The following is a 17,512-nucleotide window of genomic DNA, read 5'->3' on the forward strand; positions in this document are numbered from 1 at the left end:
TGTCATTGACTAGCTCCCTGGTCCATGGGACAGAGAGAATGGAAGCTCCACATCTGTCCAACGCACACTTGGTAGGCCCCAAAACGCTTGTTGCGTCCTGCTCCCTGCCAGTGTGTTGGCCAGGAGAGCTGAGACAAGCCACACAGGGGCTGCCCTAGCTGGGGAGGGATGGTTCCAGGGCTGGTGTGTCTGTAAGCCCGGGTCTGAGGTGGGTGCAGCTGGCGGGTTGGTCTCATGGTGGGCTGGGCATGGTGAGGCATGTGTTGGCAGCGGTGCTGGGTCTGACAAGCAGGCACAGGATGGGGTGGCCAGGCTGGGTGCAGATGGCACAGGCAGCCAGGCTGGGAATGGGGTGGCCAAGGTGGGCAGAGGCTGGCAGGGCCAGGAATGGGTTGGCGAGGCTGGATGCAGGGTAGGGGGTGGCCAGGTTGGGAAAGGTGTGGCCAGGTGGAGCGCAGGGTAGGGGGTGGCCAGGTGGGGTGGGTGGGACGCAGGTGGGGTGGCGTGGCTGGAGGGGGCATAGGGTGGAGGGTGGCTGAGTGGGGTCCAGGGCAACCGGGGCAGGGGGCGGGGCGCAGGATAGGGGGTGGCTGAGTGGGGTCAGGGCCAGCAGGCCCAGGGGGCGGGGCGCAGGATGGGGGTGACTGAGTGGGGTCCGGGCCAGCAGGGCAGGAGGCGGGGCGTAGAATGGGGGTGGCTGGGAAGAGCGCAGGGGGGCTGGGTGGGGCGCAGGGGGGCCGGGTGGGGCCGGGCCGGGCGGGGCGCAGGATGGCTGGATAGCGCGTTTCAAGCCCTCTGGTGCAGCCCAGCCGAGGCAGCTCCCCGGGGCCCGCAGCCGGGCAGAGCTTTCCCCGGGCGGGTCCGGGGTCCCGCTGCGCCGGCTCCCAGCCCCTCGGCCCCCGCGCCCCGGGCCCACCCCGCCCCGCCGACGGGTGCTCACGGCCGGGGGGGCTGGGGGCAGAGACCCGAATCTCACCGGGATTGGCGGCCCCGGGAACCGGCTCGTGGCGGGGGGAGACGCCTCCCCGAATAACCAAATACCCCCCCCCACCTCAACAGCCGCCCGCCAGACCCCTCCCCCCCGGGGCCGCCCCCCCCCCCGTGCCGTGCCCCCCATGTCCGCTCCCCACCCTGCTCCGGGTCCCCCTGCCTGTCCCCGCGGGGCCGCCCGGCTGGAGAATCGCCCCCGGCGCCCACGGGGCAGGGTTCGTAGGGGAAACTCGCCTAGAAGGGGTCAGACCCCAAACCCGCTCCCCCGGCTCCTGGGGGGGCCGGATTTCGTTTTCCCCACAATTCCCCCCGCCCCGGTCAGCCCCGATCTCCGCCGGGCGGGGACGGCGCCGGTTCGTCCCGAGCCAGACCCGCTCGGTTTGGTCGAGAGCGCGAAACAACCGCACCGGGGCAGCCCCCCCCCCCCCCCCCCCAGTGATCAGCAGTCTGGGCCGGGGGCTCTGGGGCGGGGGCTCTGGGGAACCGGACCAGCGCGAACGCCCCGAGTCCTGGGCAGCCGCAGGGGGGGAATCAATCGCAAATCGCACGGGGGGGGGGGGGTCGCTCCCTTTCTGGACATCTCGGATCGGGGGGGGGGGGGGCTGCTGGGTCCCTTCGCGGCAGAGGGGAGGGAGGCCCCGGGGCGCGAGGGAGCCCTGCCCGGCCTCTGTGCCCGTCGGGGGAGACCGGGGGCGGCAGGAGAGAAGGGGCCCCGGGAACCCCGGGGGCTGGGCACAGCCCCTGGCTCGGCTCTCAGGGGCGGCGGGGCGAGTTGGCCCCGATCCTTTCCGCTGCGCCCCTGGCTCCAAGACCCCTCCCACGGGGGCCCTGGAGCGCGGCTGCCCCGGGCCAGCCTTGGGGGAGGCAGGACGGGGAGGGGGAGTGCGGGGGGAGGGGTTATAAAGTCTGGCCGGTCCCCCCCCCCCCCATCTCAGGCTCGAGTTTCCAGGCTCAAGCCGGCCCCCTCCCCCCTGCCCACAAAGGGTTAAGGGCTGAGGCACGGGGGTGGGAGGCGCTTCCCCCACTTCCTACGGCCCCCAATAGACTCCGCAGACATTGTCATGCAAAAGCCAGCAGCGCCTTGGCCATTGTGTGCCCAGCCCTAGCCCGGTATATTACCCGGCCGGCCGGCGGGCGGGCGGAGCGGGCAGAGCGGGGTGCATGGAGAGGCCCCCTCCGAAGGCAGCCAGGACAGAGGGCGAGGGAGACTTCGAGGAGCCAGAAGGAGCCAAAGGTGCAGCCAGGCAGCGGGGCGCTGAGCGGGGCGCCCGAGCTCGGACCCCTCTGCCCCCCACTCTGCTCCGGGATCCGCCAGCCCCCCGGGCCCTCCTCTATGTACCAAATGGATTACTCCTACCTCAACTCCTACGACTCCTGCATGGCCGCCATGGAGGCGTCTGCCTACGCCGACTTCAGCTCCTGCAGCCAGGCCAACACCTTCCAGTACAACCCCATCCGGAGCAGCTTTGGGACCAGCCCCGGCTGCCCCCCACTCAGCACCGCCAACTGCACCTTGGGGGCCCTACGGGACCACCAGCCTTCGCCCTATTCCACAGGTAAACCCGAGCCCCTCACCCTCGAGCCAGGGCCTGCTCGAAGTTGGCCAGAGAAGTTCTGGAGGGGTCCGGAGAAGGGTTTCCAGAGGGATCTGGAGATGCGAGGCAAATTTGAGCAGATAAAAGGGTTTGGGGGCCCGCGATCTCTTTATATCGGGTCGGCCTTTCCCCGTTCCCTCCCCGCTTTGTTTTTTTTTTTTTATAAAGGTATAAACCAATTTTGGCAAAATGCAGTTATAAAGATATAAGATTTGGCGTCTAATCAAGTTAAGGACCCGTCTCCTTGTGTTCACAGCCAAAACAAATTAATGGGTAATCAGGTTACAGCACAGGGAGGATTAGATCAAGAAATCTAATTTGATATTTGCAGAAAGGGCGGCTAGAAATGTTTTTATGGAATTATTAATTTTGAGACTTGAGGGGGCTTTTTCCGGTCTGCGTTGGGCTCGGGGAGGATTCGCCCCGCACCGCTCCAGCCAACTTCTTCTAGTCCGTTTCCTGGCCGCTTGGAGCGGAGCGGCTGGGGTCAGGAATGGGCACGAACACTGAAAGCTCCGGACAGCGGCAGACGGTCTCTCTCGCCTTCCGAGGTCCGCACGCTCCGTCCGTCCACAGTCCAAACCCGTCCCCAGCCACCCCTCGAGAAACAGCCCTGCCTCGCCTGCAGGGGCGAGCCCGGGACACGTGCTCGCTAAACCGGCGCAGGGCTTGAAGACGAGACGCACCGCTCAGATATAGCCCCCCAGGTCACCGACTTCGGACGCGGGGAACTTCCAGCGTCGCTCCATTCCGCTGGGGTTTCCCGCTGGACCTCGGCCGAGCCATAAACCCCTGTGAATAGCCATGCACCTGAGTGTAGAACTGCCACGGAGACGCATATGCATATGGCAGTGTAGACCCTATAGATCTAGAGGGACATGTCGATGATACGTATCTACGCATGTAACTATCCAACTATGCAGAGATACGCATTTAGCTATAGCTACATATATATATTATCAGCAGAAACAAATATATAGTATAAACAGAGATCTCCATATAGTCAGTCTGTCTATCTATCTATCTATCTATCTATCTATCTATCTATCTATCTATCTATCTATCTATCTATCTATCTATCTATCTATCATTGTGTCTATCTCTCTATTTAGAATTGTGTCTATTTAAAATTGTATCTATCTATCTATCTCTGTCTATCTCGCTATAATTTTATCTATCTATCTATCTATCTATCTATCTATCTATCTAGAAGTTTGTCTATCTGTCCAGAATTTTGTCTGTCTGTCTTTCTGTCTATCTATCCATCTCCACACATCCTATCCATCTATCCCCACACACCCTATCTATCTATCTATCTGTCCCCATACACCTTATCTATCTATCTATCTATCTATCTCGCTAGAATGTTGTCTATCTGTCTAGAAGTTTGTCTATCTGTCCAGAATTGTGTCTGTCTTTCTGTCTATCTATCCATCCCCATACATCCTATCTATCTATCTATCTATCTATCTATCTATCTATCCCCATACACCTTATCTATCTATCTAGAATTTTGTCTGTCGGTCTGTCTGTCTATCTATCCCCATACACCCAATCTATCTATCTAGAATTTTGTCTGTCGGTCTGTCTGTCTATCTATCTATCCCCATACACCTTATCTATCTATCTAGAATTTTGTCTGTCGGTCTGTCTGTCTATCTATCTATCCCCATACACCTTATCTATCTATCTAGAATTTTGTCTGTCGGTCTGTCTGTCTATCTATCTATCCCCATACACCCAATCTATCTATCTAGAATTTTGTCTGTCGGTCTGTCTGTCTATCTATCTATCCCCATACACCTTATCTATCTATCTAGAATTTTGTCTGTCGGTCTGTCTATCTATCTATCCCCATACACCCAATCTATCTATCTAGAATTTTGTCTGTCGGTCTGTCTGTCTATCTATCTATCCCCATACACCTTATCTATCTATCTAGAATTTTGTCTGTCGGTCTGTCTGTCTATCTATCCCCATACACCCAAGCTATCTATCTAGAATTTTGTGTCTGTCTATTTCTCTAGAACGGTGTCTCTCTCTCTCTCTCTCTGATTTGCTTAGGAACGAACTTTCATGGCCCAATTTGTTCTCTCTCGGGACTAAATGGCTGGTGATGGAACGTGGCTCCCTGCCCGTTGCCCTGTCCAGTCTCTGTTCTCCTGCCCTCCCTAGTGCTGGCGAGCCGCTGGGAGCTCGCAGGGCCGGCAGGACACTTTTCGCCCGCACCGCGGCCCAGGCGAGACTGTCGCTCCTGGCCCCGGGCGGCAGCGCCTTGCCTCCTTCTGGACCAGCCACAGCCCCTGCCCGCTCGAAGCGCTGCCGCCCTGATCCCAAACCTCCCTTCGCGCGGAGGAAGCCCCGGGACGGTTCTGCGGCGTCCCCTGGGGCAGCGCTGGACAGGCCCAGAGCAGGACACCGGCATCGCTACCCACAGCCCAGAGCGGCAGCCGCCTTAGGCTGCTCCCGCACCGACAAGGAGCCCTGCGGCACCTTAGGGACCAAACACACCGATCTGGGCGCCTGCTTTCCTAAGCTAGAAGGGTCCAGCCGCCAAAGCTCCTGCCCAAATACAGGTCTGGTCTGCAAAGCGCCACGAAACTCTTCGCTGGTTTAACCGAATAAGGATTCCATCCTGCAGGACAGAGCCACGCACAGATCACGGGGTGTCCCGTTCCTAGAGCCATGGGCACATTCAGAACTGATCAATCACAAGAGAACAATAGCGAGGCAACAATAACATATTTCGTACTTATTTGTAAACCAATAATTAGCAATGCAATCACCGATCCAATCGAAATAGCACTTCCCTGCACAGTAATCGAACAACCGTCATCAGTGTAATAATGGTTAGCTTGGACTGTTTCAGTACTTAAATATAAAACACTAACTGCAATATTAATATAAAAAGCATAGATAATACATATATAATTAGGAGTCCAAGGCATGTAATTAAACAATAGTCAACAGTGTAATAATGGTTAGCTAGTGAAATATAAGTACTTAAATATAAAACACTAACGCAATATGATTAACATAGAAAGCATAGATATACAATAAGTAGTCAAATGCATATAATTAAACAATAGTCAACAATGTAATAATGGTTAACTAGTGAAATATCAGTACTTAAATATAAAACACTAACCACAATGTTATTAACATAGAAAGCATAATATATGATTAGTAGTCAAATGCATACAATTAAATAATAGTCGACAATGTAATAATGATTGACTAGTGCAAGATCAGTAAAATAAATAATAAATATCAGTTAATATAAAACATTAACTGCAATCTTATTAACATAATAAGCACAGAGTGTATATATGTTTAGTAGTCAGATGCATGCAATTAAACAATTATCAACAATGTAATAATGGTTAGCTAGTGAAATATTAATACTTAAATATGAAAAACACTGACTGTAATATTATTAACATAGAAAGCACAGATAATAGATATATGATAAGTAATCAAATGCATGCAATTAAACAATTGTCAACAATGTAATAATAGTTAACTAGTGAAATATCAGTACTTAAATATAAAACACTAACTGCAATGTTATTAACATAGAAGAGCATAGATAATAGATATATGATAAATAATCACATGCATATAATTAAACAATTGTCAACAATGTAATAATGGTTAGCTAGTGAAATATTAATACTTAAATATAAAACACTGCAATATTATTAACATAGAAAGCATAGATAATAGATATACAATAAATAGTCGAATGCATATAATTAAACAATAGTCAACAAGGTAAAAATTATTAACTAATAGGATGTTGCCATTTTAACAATAATTAGGACTGGGCGTGTCGTAAGATCCAAAGTGAGTTAGGAACTCCAGTCAATGGGAGTTGGAGACAGGTCCTTTCTCGGTGCCAGTGTGAACTGCTCGTCATTTCCCATATGTATATAGTTCATCTTTGACTGCACTCTCCACCTGTCGGAACTGCTGGTATTTTCCTCTCCCCTCATCTCCTTCCCCCTCTCTCCCCTCCAGTTCCCTACAAGTTCTTCTCAGACCCCTCGGGAATCAACGAGAAGAGGAAGCAGAGGAGAATCAGGACCACATTCACCAGCTCCCAGCTGAAGGAGCTGGAGAGGGTCTTTGCAGAGACCCACTACCCAGACATCTACACCCGGGAGGAGCTGGCGCTGAAGATCGACCTCACCGAAGCCAGGGTCCAGGTAAGCCCCCTCAGCCCTGCCCAGGGAGACATGAGGTGGCTTTGCTAGTCCTGACACAGCTCTTTCCTGCAATTCAGTGTGTGTTGTTACTAATTAATCATAACCCTTTTACCGAGCGTCTTCCATGCAAGGACTTTACAGACATTAGGGAGCCAAGCGTCTTGCCATTCCTGGAAGGTAGGGCAGTGTCATCAGTTCTTTGAACCAATGGGGAAACTGAGGCAAGGGACAATGCCGTGACTTGTCCAGCTCACACAGCAAGGTAGTGGCAAAGCCAAGAATCGACGCAAAGAGTCCCTCTGTCTGTGTGCCCACAGTTCCCCACTTGTAAAATGGTAACATTTCCCTATCTCCCTGGGTGCGTTTATAATGCTAGAACCAACCAAGAGAAATGTGGGGAGGCAGCAGACCTCGAGAAGTCATGTAAGCTGGTCCCTGGCGCTGAGACAGGACCAAATAAACTCCACGTGCCTTGATGGGGGTTGGCCAACCTGTTCTTATGGGGATTCTGCCATCCTCTTGGAAGCCTAGTGGAGTTTAACTCCTCTTCTCATTAGAAAGTTTTTCCTGATATCTCCCTTGCTGCAGATTAAGCCCATTACTTCTTATGTGACCTTTAGCGGACATGGAGGACAATTGATTCCTGTCTGCTTTATAACAGCTCTTAACATGTCTGAAGGCTCCCCCTTTAGTGTTCTCGTCTCCAGACTAAACACGCCCAGTTGTTTAATTTTGTCCTTTCTGTAGACTCTGCCGTTTGTCCCCATCTTTCCTAAAACACAGCACCCGGAATTGGGTGAGCTCAGGACAGTGACCTCCCATGTCTTACATACATCCTCATGGTAATGATGTCACACCAATTTGTTGAGGACCGTTTGAATGCTCCTCCCCCAAAGTGCTTGCAACCCCTCCCAGTGAGGGGTCAGCCACAGATTTTATAACCAGGATCCAAGTCATTGATGGAAATACCGACTAGCCCTGGACAGATATGCCCCTCCCCCCAGTTAGACAGCCAGCCATTGATAAATACTCTTTGGAGCTATTTTTTCAGCCACATGTGGCCCCACAAAATAATTCCTTCCAAACCACACGTCCCTAGTTTGCCGATGAGGCTGTCAGGAGGGACTGTGTCAAGAGCCTTACTAAAATGTATCATGTCTAGTGCCGCTCCCAGCCATAAACACTGTAGCCCCACCAAAAGAATGAACTGAATATGAGGATGCAAGACTAAATACCTCGCAATTGTTCGGGCTGAGGCCATGTATGCCACTAGGCACGATGGAGCATTCTGCAATACAGAGATGGTCAGGGTTCCTGGGTTTAGCTCTGCAACTATCTTGTTGTATAACCATGTCACTTACCATCTCCTTCACCCTTCCTTCCATCTGTAAAATGGGGGCAGAATAGTGCCTCCAGCCAGTGGGGCTGGGTGAGGCAGGGTGAAAGCCCGGCTCTGTGCCCTTGGAAAGGGTGGGGCCTTGGACGGAAGGGGCGGGGCTGGAGCCATCCCTAGTGAGTAGCCTGCAGTTCAAGGCCCCCGGAGAGCCCGATGGCAGGTTGAACCCTAAGCACGTGCTTTCATGAACTACCCGCACTGATTTCCCCCAGGTGGAAAATGAACCATCTGAGCCACTTGCCTAGTGCTGGGGGGGGGGTCTCCATTCCCTGACTCTTTGAATCAAGACAGGCTCGCTCTAAAAGTCACACTCCGGCTCCATCAGAATGTGCGGACCTGGTGCTAGAATCCCTGGGGTTGCTTCTCGGGCCTGGGCGGTACGGGGGGCGCAGGCGACCGGCTCACGGGGGTCCCAGCCGGCCCTAGACGCTATGAATTTCTGAAGTCACAGCCTTTCATGGCTCAGCTCCTGCCCCACAAACCCCCAGAGCATCGCTCTCAGAGGTGACACCCCAACGTCGCCTCAGCCTGCTTACTAATTATCCTGCCCGGAGCCCTCCCGGGGCGTCTTGCGAGAGCCTGGCACAGGCGAGCTGTCTGCCTTTCAGTACAGCAGGCCCCTACCCCGTTAACACATAGCCCTCAGAGACCCGTGGGGCTGTACAGACCAGCTCGGACGGGCCTCAGGGCAGGTGTGGGGAGGGCGCTGAAGGAGATGGGGGCACCCAGCGAGGGAGGGGGCCTGTGCGGAGGGGGTGCAGGAGGCTGGCCAGGATGCAGGGGGCAGAAGGGTTCCGGGCCAGGGCAGAGAGTGAGGAGGGAGAGGGGCGTGCTGCTGGGCCTGTCTCCGGGCCTATGAGAGGCAGGCAGGGAGAAGGGGTTGTCAGGGGCAGGTCTCCGGCAGTGGTTGCTCCTGGGGCGAGGGAGCTGCCTTTTATTTTTTCCTTGAACAAAGCCCCGGGGAGAGGCCCAATAGGGCCAGGGCCCCATGTCTAAGCAGCAGCCCCTGGTTCCATGCCAACGGGACCACCGCCACGAATCCTCCCTCGAAGTGTTTGCCAGCAGACACCCAGCCTAGGGTTAGTGCACCTCCACTACAGAGCGCAAAGCCCTTCATCCCCCGGGAGAGGTGGGGAAACTGAGGCAGCAGGCGGGGATGGGGCGTAGCCAGGGTCACGTGGCAGATTGGCTGGGCGTAGACCCTGTGTCTCCTGGCTCTCCTGCTTATTCCCTAAGCCACTGGGGCCCCCCGCAGAAGGCCCCTCATTCAGTGAGAGGTTTAATTAGGCATCTGGTCCTTGGGACACGGTCCCAGCAGGTCCCCGGGTCCATCCGGTTCTGGTCGCAACTTGCTCTCTGGTGGGGCTGCTCAGAGCGATGCAAGCTAGGGCCAAAAGAGAGGCAGGAGGTGTTAAATCCTCCTTGCGTGTCCCCTCTCCTAAAGCCCCTAGGACCAAACAGGGCCTCTGCAGCAGGCCTGGCCTGGCTGGTCACCACCTGCCATCGTGACCCCGCCTGGGGGCCAGCAGAGCCTGCCGGTACCATGCGGATGATCTCCTGGCAGGAGCAATTCTGGGGCCAGTTCCCGGATCCCACTTAGTCAGTTAACCGGCTACACGTCAGGTTAACCTAACGTCTAACCAGCTAACTGGTTAGCTGGGATTTTACATCCCTAGACTCGACCCCCACGAGTCTGGCTCCGGCGCTGGGGAGGGCTCCGACGCCGTCCTCTCAGACTCTCCTGTGTGCTGTAGTGCTGTGGTCTCCAGCCCCCGCGTTGGTTTTCATTAACGCCGGGAACAAGCTAACAGGGGTTTGTTTGCGTTGGCTCGGCTGTGCCGGTCTCATTGACCCAAGTGTCCACCTGCTCCTGCTCCTTACATCCCACTCCGAGGCTGTCCCGGGCTACTTGCGTGCTCCTAACTGTGCTGCGAGGCAGCTGTGCCGGGCCCGGGCCCGGTGACTCTAGGCAGCATAGCGCCTGTCTCTGTGCAAACATCCCTGTCTAACAAACGATGGCCCGGCACTGCAGGGGTCACCCTCATGGCCCGGTAGCCCCAGATTAGTGTAGCTGCTTGTCTGCCCCCCGTCGCGTCACGAGCGGTCGCCACGGCCACAGAGTTAGGCCCAGAGGCAGAACAAAGCCAGGGAGAAATATAAGTAGGAGTAGAATTGGTGGTAAATTGAGATTTTATTTTTCAGGGGGCATCGACATAGGTCTTGGGAAAGGAGATTGGCTGGGACAGAGACAAGCTACAAAGGCCTTGATTTTCCCCTCACATTTGGGGTTACCCCCGATTTACACAGGGGTGAGAGCAGAGCTGGGTGCTTCACGACAAGGACTCGGGGTGGGGCTGTCCGCAAGGGGGCCTGATTTCCCTCCAGGTCTACTGTAACATACCAATAAATAAGACTAAAGGGTGGGGGAGGAAAGGCCTGTGTGTTGCCGTTACCGTAACACTAATTTCCTGAATCTCAGTTTTGCTCTTGGCACCACCAGGGGAAAGCCAGAGAACTCCAGAAAATACAGAGAATCCAGTGCTTTGATTGAACTGGAAATAAATGGTCCCCAATACAGTCTGTGTGCAGCATGGGATGGGCAGGCACGGTGAAAACTTGCCAGCCCCCTGTGCCACAAGACTGCCCAGAGTGTAAGCTTTTGGGGCCAGGGACCGAGCTTTTATTATCAGGCACCCAGTGCATGGTATGTTCCAGGGTCTTTTGGCAGGACTACACTAGAAATGCAGGGGTGCCAGCCCCAGGCATTCAATACCCATGTGTCAGGTCCTCATCATTAGATTTAAAAAAAAAGGATCTTCTTATTTGCCTGCTGCTATCTGAGCCTTGTGTGTGCGTGTGTGTGTGTGTGTGTGTGTGTGTGTGTGTGTGTGTGTGTGTGTGAGAGAGAGAGAGAGAGAGAGAGACTTTCATAATTTCTACAGCCATGAAGGCTAAAAATGTGGTTTTGCCCACAAAAGCTCATGATATTATATATATATATTTATTAGCTTCTAAGGTGCCTTAGGACTCCTCATTTATTCATTCATCCGTTTGTTTTTCATTCATTTTTTAAAAAGAAAGCTGAGGTTCACATGCAATCTCCTGACACCGGGAACTGGAATTTTTTTTTAAAACATCAGCTATTGTGAGACCGGAACAAGTAATTTCCCCTCCCAGGAGAAATTAGGTTATCGGCTGTTAGAAAAAAGATGGTGGTTGGCTGTTCTCTGCATCCAGTGAAAATACAATAAGCTGTTCCCAACTTCACCTGCAGCAAGGGAGAGTTAGGTTAGAAAAGAGAAGAAGCTTTCTAACTCTCAGGGGAGTTATCTCTGGAACAGTTTCCAAGGGGGGTGTGGGTCCCCATCATTAAGACCAGGCTGGACAAACCCGTCAGAGCTGCTCTACACCAGAGTCCTCAACCTATTTACCATTGTGGGCTGCATATGCAGCTGTCTGTGTTATGTGGGATGTATCCACACTCTATCTACAAAACTTGTATGGCCCTGGGGCAGTCACATGGGCAGCAGCTGTATGCTGCTTGGGCTGCAAGTGGGCAGTGGGTAGAGAATCACTCGCCTAGATTTACTTGTCCCTTCCTCAGCGCAGGGGCTGGACTTGATGATCTCGCGAGGCCCCTTCCAGCCCAATGTGTCTATGACTCTGTGAAAATCACGAGAGCTGGCAACCCTGCAAATAATCATCATAGAAGAACAAACAGCCTGTCAGTGAAATGAGCGGCTGGTACATTTCCACCACTACAGGAAAAAGGCCTAGAATTTTTACAGTGAACATAAACAGCTGGTGCAGCCAACAAACACCCAGTCTTCACTCAAACCCTGCCTTTACTTTCAACCCCAATGCACAGCCTGCCCCAGATACTCCAGCACTGAAGGACATGCCCACCAGCACCCCAGATGGCCAGCTGTCACTGCATGGTGTTTTAGAGACCCGAATAAAAGTAGCAGGGTCCTTTCTGAGGCCACATCTTCACTTGCCACTCCAGAGATCAATCTTCTGGTGTTTGATTTAGCGGGTCTAGATAAGACCCGCTAAATCAAACACTGAGGGCAGCTCCAGTCAGTGCTGGTATGCATTGCAAGGAGTAAGGGAAGCCGATGGGAGCATTTGCTCCCATTGGCCTCCTTTTATGAAGACGGCGCCAAGCTCCACTTAACTTATGCCTACTCGGACTGCATATTTTATGTAACAGTGTTCCTTGTATGTAAGTTGTGTTCCTTAATCCAACCTTTCAGGTCTACTGTAGACCTGGCCTCAGATGCACCAAGTGTCTCTGTTAGCCTAGTCCCACATCCTGAAAAGGCATTTGTTATGTTCACAGCATAGAGAAAATCGTAACTCCTCTGGCTGGAGGTTGTGCCCTAGCACTGCTTTGTTAATTAGAATTCACACTCAGAACACAAGAGACAGAGAGAGAGAGAGCAGGCTGCGCAATAGGAAAACACCCCGAGTATTTAAAGGAACAGCATACCATTTTCATACAATGTTCAATACCCCACAGTGTTTGGGTTCCTAACTCCAGATGCTATCATTAAGGATATGTCTTAGGGTTCATTTACATCTTGCTGGGTGCCGCCATTTTTAAAGCCCCAGTAGTTCGGACTCCGTGCCCGCGGCTACACACGGCACGGAGTAGGTAGTTCGAATTAGGCTTTCTAATGGCTTGGAATGAGGTGTAACGGTAGTTCGAATTAGAAATCCTAATTCGAACTACCTACTCCGTGCCGCGTGTAGCTGCGGGCATGGAGTCCGAACTACCGGGGCTTTAAAAATGGCGGTGCCCGGCAAGATGCAAATGAAGCCCGGGATATTTAAATCCCGGGCTTCATTTGCAACTTCGAATGCCTACATTAACCACCCTAGTTCGAACTAGGGGGCTAGTGTAGACATACCCTAAGATATTGGATGGAAGGTCCAATCCTTACTGTGACTTCACAGTTCAACAAACAGCAGGCTAGTTGTGGGTGGATCCCTCTTTCCTTGTGCAATTTGTTGTTTCTGTCCTCTTCCTCTCCCCTCCTCCCCCGCATTCACCATCCCACCCTTCTTCCATCCAGGTTTGGTTCCAGAACCGACGTGCTAAGTTCCGCAAGCAAGAACGGGCCGCAAACGCCAAGGGGGTGAATGGCGGCTCCACGGCCAACAAGAAATCTGACCCGCGCTCCTCTTCGGAAGATGACGAGTCCAAGGAGTCCAACTGCAGCCCCACCCCGGACAGCACCGCTTCGCTGCCCACCACGGGCAGCCTCAACAGCCCCGGGAGCAGCCTGAGCCCCAGCCCCGGCACGGGGCAGGGCCTCGGACCCAGCCACGCCACCCAGTCCTTAAAGGCTCCCATCTGGCCAGGGGTCAGCACCAGCAATGGTGCCACCAACACGGCGGAGCTCCTGAAGGCGTGGCAGCCAGCTGAGGCCATGCCAGGACCTTTCTCCGGCGTCCTCTCCTCCTTCCACAGGAAGCCCAACACCCTCAAGACAAACCTGTTCTAATGACCGGGAATTGACCGGCGCCAAACAAACATTGCCAACTCCTTCGTGTGCCATCGTGTGCGACGTCCAATATCTTCCCCCCGCCGCCCCCTTCCCTAGCTATTAGTCTCCCAGGCTCCTCTGGCTGTCCGCAGACCTGGGTAGGACCCCTCTCCGCCAGGCCTCTGGGAAGCTCAGATTCTCCCAGGCAGGAGGGAAGTTCCGAAACAGACACCTGGCTGAGCCACGCCTGCCGCCTGCCGGCTCGCTCGGCTTCTAGGACACGCAATGCCCCCTGCACTGAGAGCCGCCCCTCACCCCATGCATCCCGAGCGCGGGCGACTTCACCCAGCCATGAGACCGGCTCAGCGACTAACAAGCAGCTTCCCCCGGAGCGGCCGGCTAGGCACTCCCCTCTGGGAGAGCAGTTCCTGGGGAAGCTGCCCCACGACCCCCCATACACAGTGGGCCCTGTTGGGGGAACATTGGCTGCCCCCCCCCTCCAATCACCGTGAAAAAGTGGCCTCCTTTTTGAGCTCTGGGGTTGCCAGGACCCCTGGGTGTGAAGTGGCCTCTGGACGAGGCCAAGGTTTGCCTCATTTGAAACGTAGCTTTATCTAGCTGAGGGTGGGTGCTCCGTTGGCCAGCGGCCCCGGGAAGAGGCGGGCCATGGAGGGCAGTTCATCCTTCTCCTGAGAAGCCGGGACCGTCCCCAGCGTTCCATTGAGTCTTCTACCATGTTAGCCCCAAGCAAGGCAGGTGTGAGGGGGGTTCATGGCCCCGTATGGCCAGGGGCCTATGCCGGCCTTTGGGTGGGAGGCAGTCAGGGATAGCACAGAGATAGTGTTTCTTCGGCTTCCCGTGAGCCCCCGAGGAATCAAGGCAGGGGTGTAACAGCCCTGCGCAGTCCTGAGGCTGCAGATGGGTGCCGTGGAAAGCCGTGACAGAGCTAGCTTCGCCCCCTCGTTACGTCCATTCACCTCGAACCCGCCCCCCTCCCATCCTGCAAGGCAGTAGGGCTCCTCTGTCCGCTCCTGGGGTCATTTCTGCACTGACTCCACCTCACCATGGAGAGATGTGGGTGAACAACACAGGCTGCCCCTTCGAAGGCCGTCCTGGCTCCTTTGGGGCCCACCAGGCCTGGCTCCTTCGGGCCCACGCGTGGAAGGTCCTGGCGCATTCACTCTGATACTGAAGGGGCAGCCATTTTGAAAGACTACCCCGGCGACGCTGTTCCCCCACCCCGAACTGCAGTCTCCTACGACGTAACACTGTGACTGGAAATACCACAGCGGGCAGCCCACCCCTGGCTCCGGACTGGTTTCTCCATCCAGCCGAGGACATGCTCCTTCACTGTGGCATTGTGACTCCTTCTGCGTCCGGCGGAGAGCAGGCTTCAGGCCACCTGGCAACGGAAAGGCGCATTCCTCTGGGTGTGGCCGACTCTCGTTTCGTTTACTGCTGAGTGGTGAATTCAACCGAGCCATTGCCCACTGGTGGACAGATGGAAGAAAGCACTTTATGGGGGGCTGGGCAGGCCAGCCGACTCTGCCTTGGCATGTACCGCGTTGGGTGCGTGAGGCTTGGACACCAGCGTGCAGGGGACGGTCCGTGGCTTCTGTGGAGACAGTTGATAGCCGTGGATAGCTCCACTCTCCCACGCTCTGCCACCGCAAGGAGCCCCACGCACTAGCCGGGACAGCTGGACTGTGGTCCCCAGGTGCAGAAAGAAAACCTGGCCAGGATGTATGTTTAGGACCCTTCATCCCACCGGCTCACAAAGCGATTCACAGACTGTGTCCCTAGGAACACCGCGCCCGCCACGCCAACACTGCGCCCCTGTTGTCCCTGCCCATGCAGCTAGGCCAGGAAGCGGAGAGAGCGCTGTGTCCCAATGGAGCCGAGGTGGGAATCGGAGGAGGTGGAGATGCCGCACTCCAGGTGCGCCCTGGGACTGGTGACTTTTGGGGCAGAGACCAGCACCGTGGAACCTGCGCAGATTCCACGTCCAGCTGCCATTAGCTCACTAGCATGCAGGGCCATGGGAGCCCCTTGCCTCAGACCCCCTGTCGGGGCATTGGCTGGCGTCCCCACAGCCTGGCCTCTTAGCCAGCCCCCATGCTGATGCATGGGTTGGCCCTGACGCTCTCAGAACTGCTTCGGCCCACACGCAGCACTGCCATGGTGTCCCTTGGAGGCCTCTGCCAGGGCCTGGCCCTCTTGACCTGGGAGCATCCAGGAAGGAATGGCTGTGAATGGCAGACAGCTCAGACACTTAAGGGCCAGACTGCTTCTGGGTTCTGGCCGTTAGTTTCCAAGGACGTCCATGGGGAGAGCCGAGGCTCGTGCCCCTCTTTCCTGGGGTGAGGTTGAGAGCAGAGGGCGCCACATGGCCTTGCCAGCTGCAGACCATTCCAGAAGAGGCCTCTGGTCAATATGACTGTCTAGGAGCTTGGAGAGTTGGAAAGGCCTAATGGCTACTGGGGAGAGGGGTGGGCTTGGGGTCTAAGCGGAGCTCCAAAGGGATGGTCTCTGAATGTTCCTTGCTCACAGCTACAGCCCCCCTGAGCTGGAGCTTCAAAGGTGCCTGAGGCCGTGAGGTACCCAAACCCCATGGGAATACCATGAGGCTGTGTCTACATTGGCACCCCTTTCCGGAAAAGGGATGCTAATGAGACCAGTCGGAATTGCAAATCCGCGGGAGTACTCCTACTTGAAAGTAGGAATAAAAGATCCTCCGGGAAAAGGGTTTATTTTCCGGAGAATCACGTCTAGACTGGCGCTTTTCTCCGGCTTATCCCCAAGCTGGAAAAAAGCGGCAGCCATGTAAATGCAAATGCCGTGGGGGATATTTAAATCCCCCGCGGATTTGCAATTCCGACTGGTCTCATTAGCATCCCTTTTCCGGAAAGGGGTGCCAATGTAGACACAGCCTGGGAGTTGGGCGCTCCTGCTGAGAATCCCAGCCCATTAGCTCTCAGAGTCTGAGGGCAGCCACAGCCTCTGGCTTCAGGCCCGTGGCAGCAAAGGGTTGGACTGTTGTGGCCCTGCTGAAATTAGCAGTGTGTGTGTGTGTGTGTGTGTGTGTGTGTGTGTGTGTGTGTGTGTGTGTGTGTGTGTGTGAGAGAGAGAGAGAGAGAGAGAGAAAGAAAGAGAGACTCTCTCTCTCTCTCTTTCTCTCTCTCTGTGATAGCTTTGTGTGTGTGTGTGTAATAGCTGTGTGTGTGACAGTTTCGTGTGTGAAAATGTGTGATAGCTCTGTATGTGTGCGATAGCTCTGTATGTGAGACAGCTCTGTGTGTGTGTGTGTGTGTGTGTGTGTGTGAAAGAGACAGAGAGAGAGTGTGTGTGAGAGAGAGAGAGAGAGAGTGTGAGCGAGAGAGAGAGAGAGAGAGAGAGAGAGAGAGAGAGAGAGAGAGAGAGCTAGAATAATAGAATCATAGAGCTGGGAGAGACCTCAGGAGTCATCAAGTCCAGCCCCCTGCCCAAAGCAGGACCAACCCCAACTCAATCATCCAGGGCTTTGTCAAGCTGAGACTTAAAAACCTCTAAGGATGGAGATTCCACCCCCTCCCTAGGGAACCCGTCCCAGTGCTTCCCCACCCTCCTAGGGAAATAGTTTTTCCTAATAGCCAACCTAGACCTCCCCCACTGCAACTTGAGACCATTGCTCCTTGTTCTGCAATCCGACACTAGCTGTGTGTGTGTGTGTGTGTGTGTAATAGCTGTGGGGGGTGTGAGACAGCTCCCTTGGGCTTTGCCACGCTTCTCGGGCCCCGGGCTGGCGTTTAAAGTACTGCTGCATTGGCCAGGCCAGGCTAAAGAGGGTGCAGC

The 17,512-nt window shown here is 54.6% G+C and overlaps 1 protein-coding gene across 1 annotated transcript; it reads left to right on the top strand.

Annotated features, from left to right (window-relative positions):
• The first annotated feature begins 1,647 nt into the window (after window positions 1-1,647).
• Window positions 1,648-15,845, top strand: PHOX2A (paired like homeobox 2A). Its single transcript, XM_006111767.4, has 3 exons — window positions 1,648-2,546; window positions 6,606-6,793; window positions 13,268-15,845. The coding sequence occupies exons 1-3, from the start codon at window positions 2,324-2,326 to the stop codon at window positions 13,697-13,699; spliced, it is 843 nt and encodes a 280-aa protein (XP_006111829.2). The 5' UTR covers window positions 1,648-2,323; the 3' UTR covers window positions 13,700-15,845.
• The last annotated feature ends 1,667 nt before the right edge of the window (window positions 15,846-17,512 follow it).

This window comes from Pelodiscus sinensis, chromosome 1, assembly GCF_049634645.1.
Source record: "Pelodiscus sinensis isolate JC-2024 chromosome 1, ASM4963464v1, whole genome shotgun sequence".
Classification (NCBI taxonomy): domain Eukaryota; kingdom Metazoa; phylum Chordata; order Testudines; family Trionychidae; genus Pelodiscus; species Pelodiscus sinensis.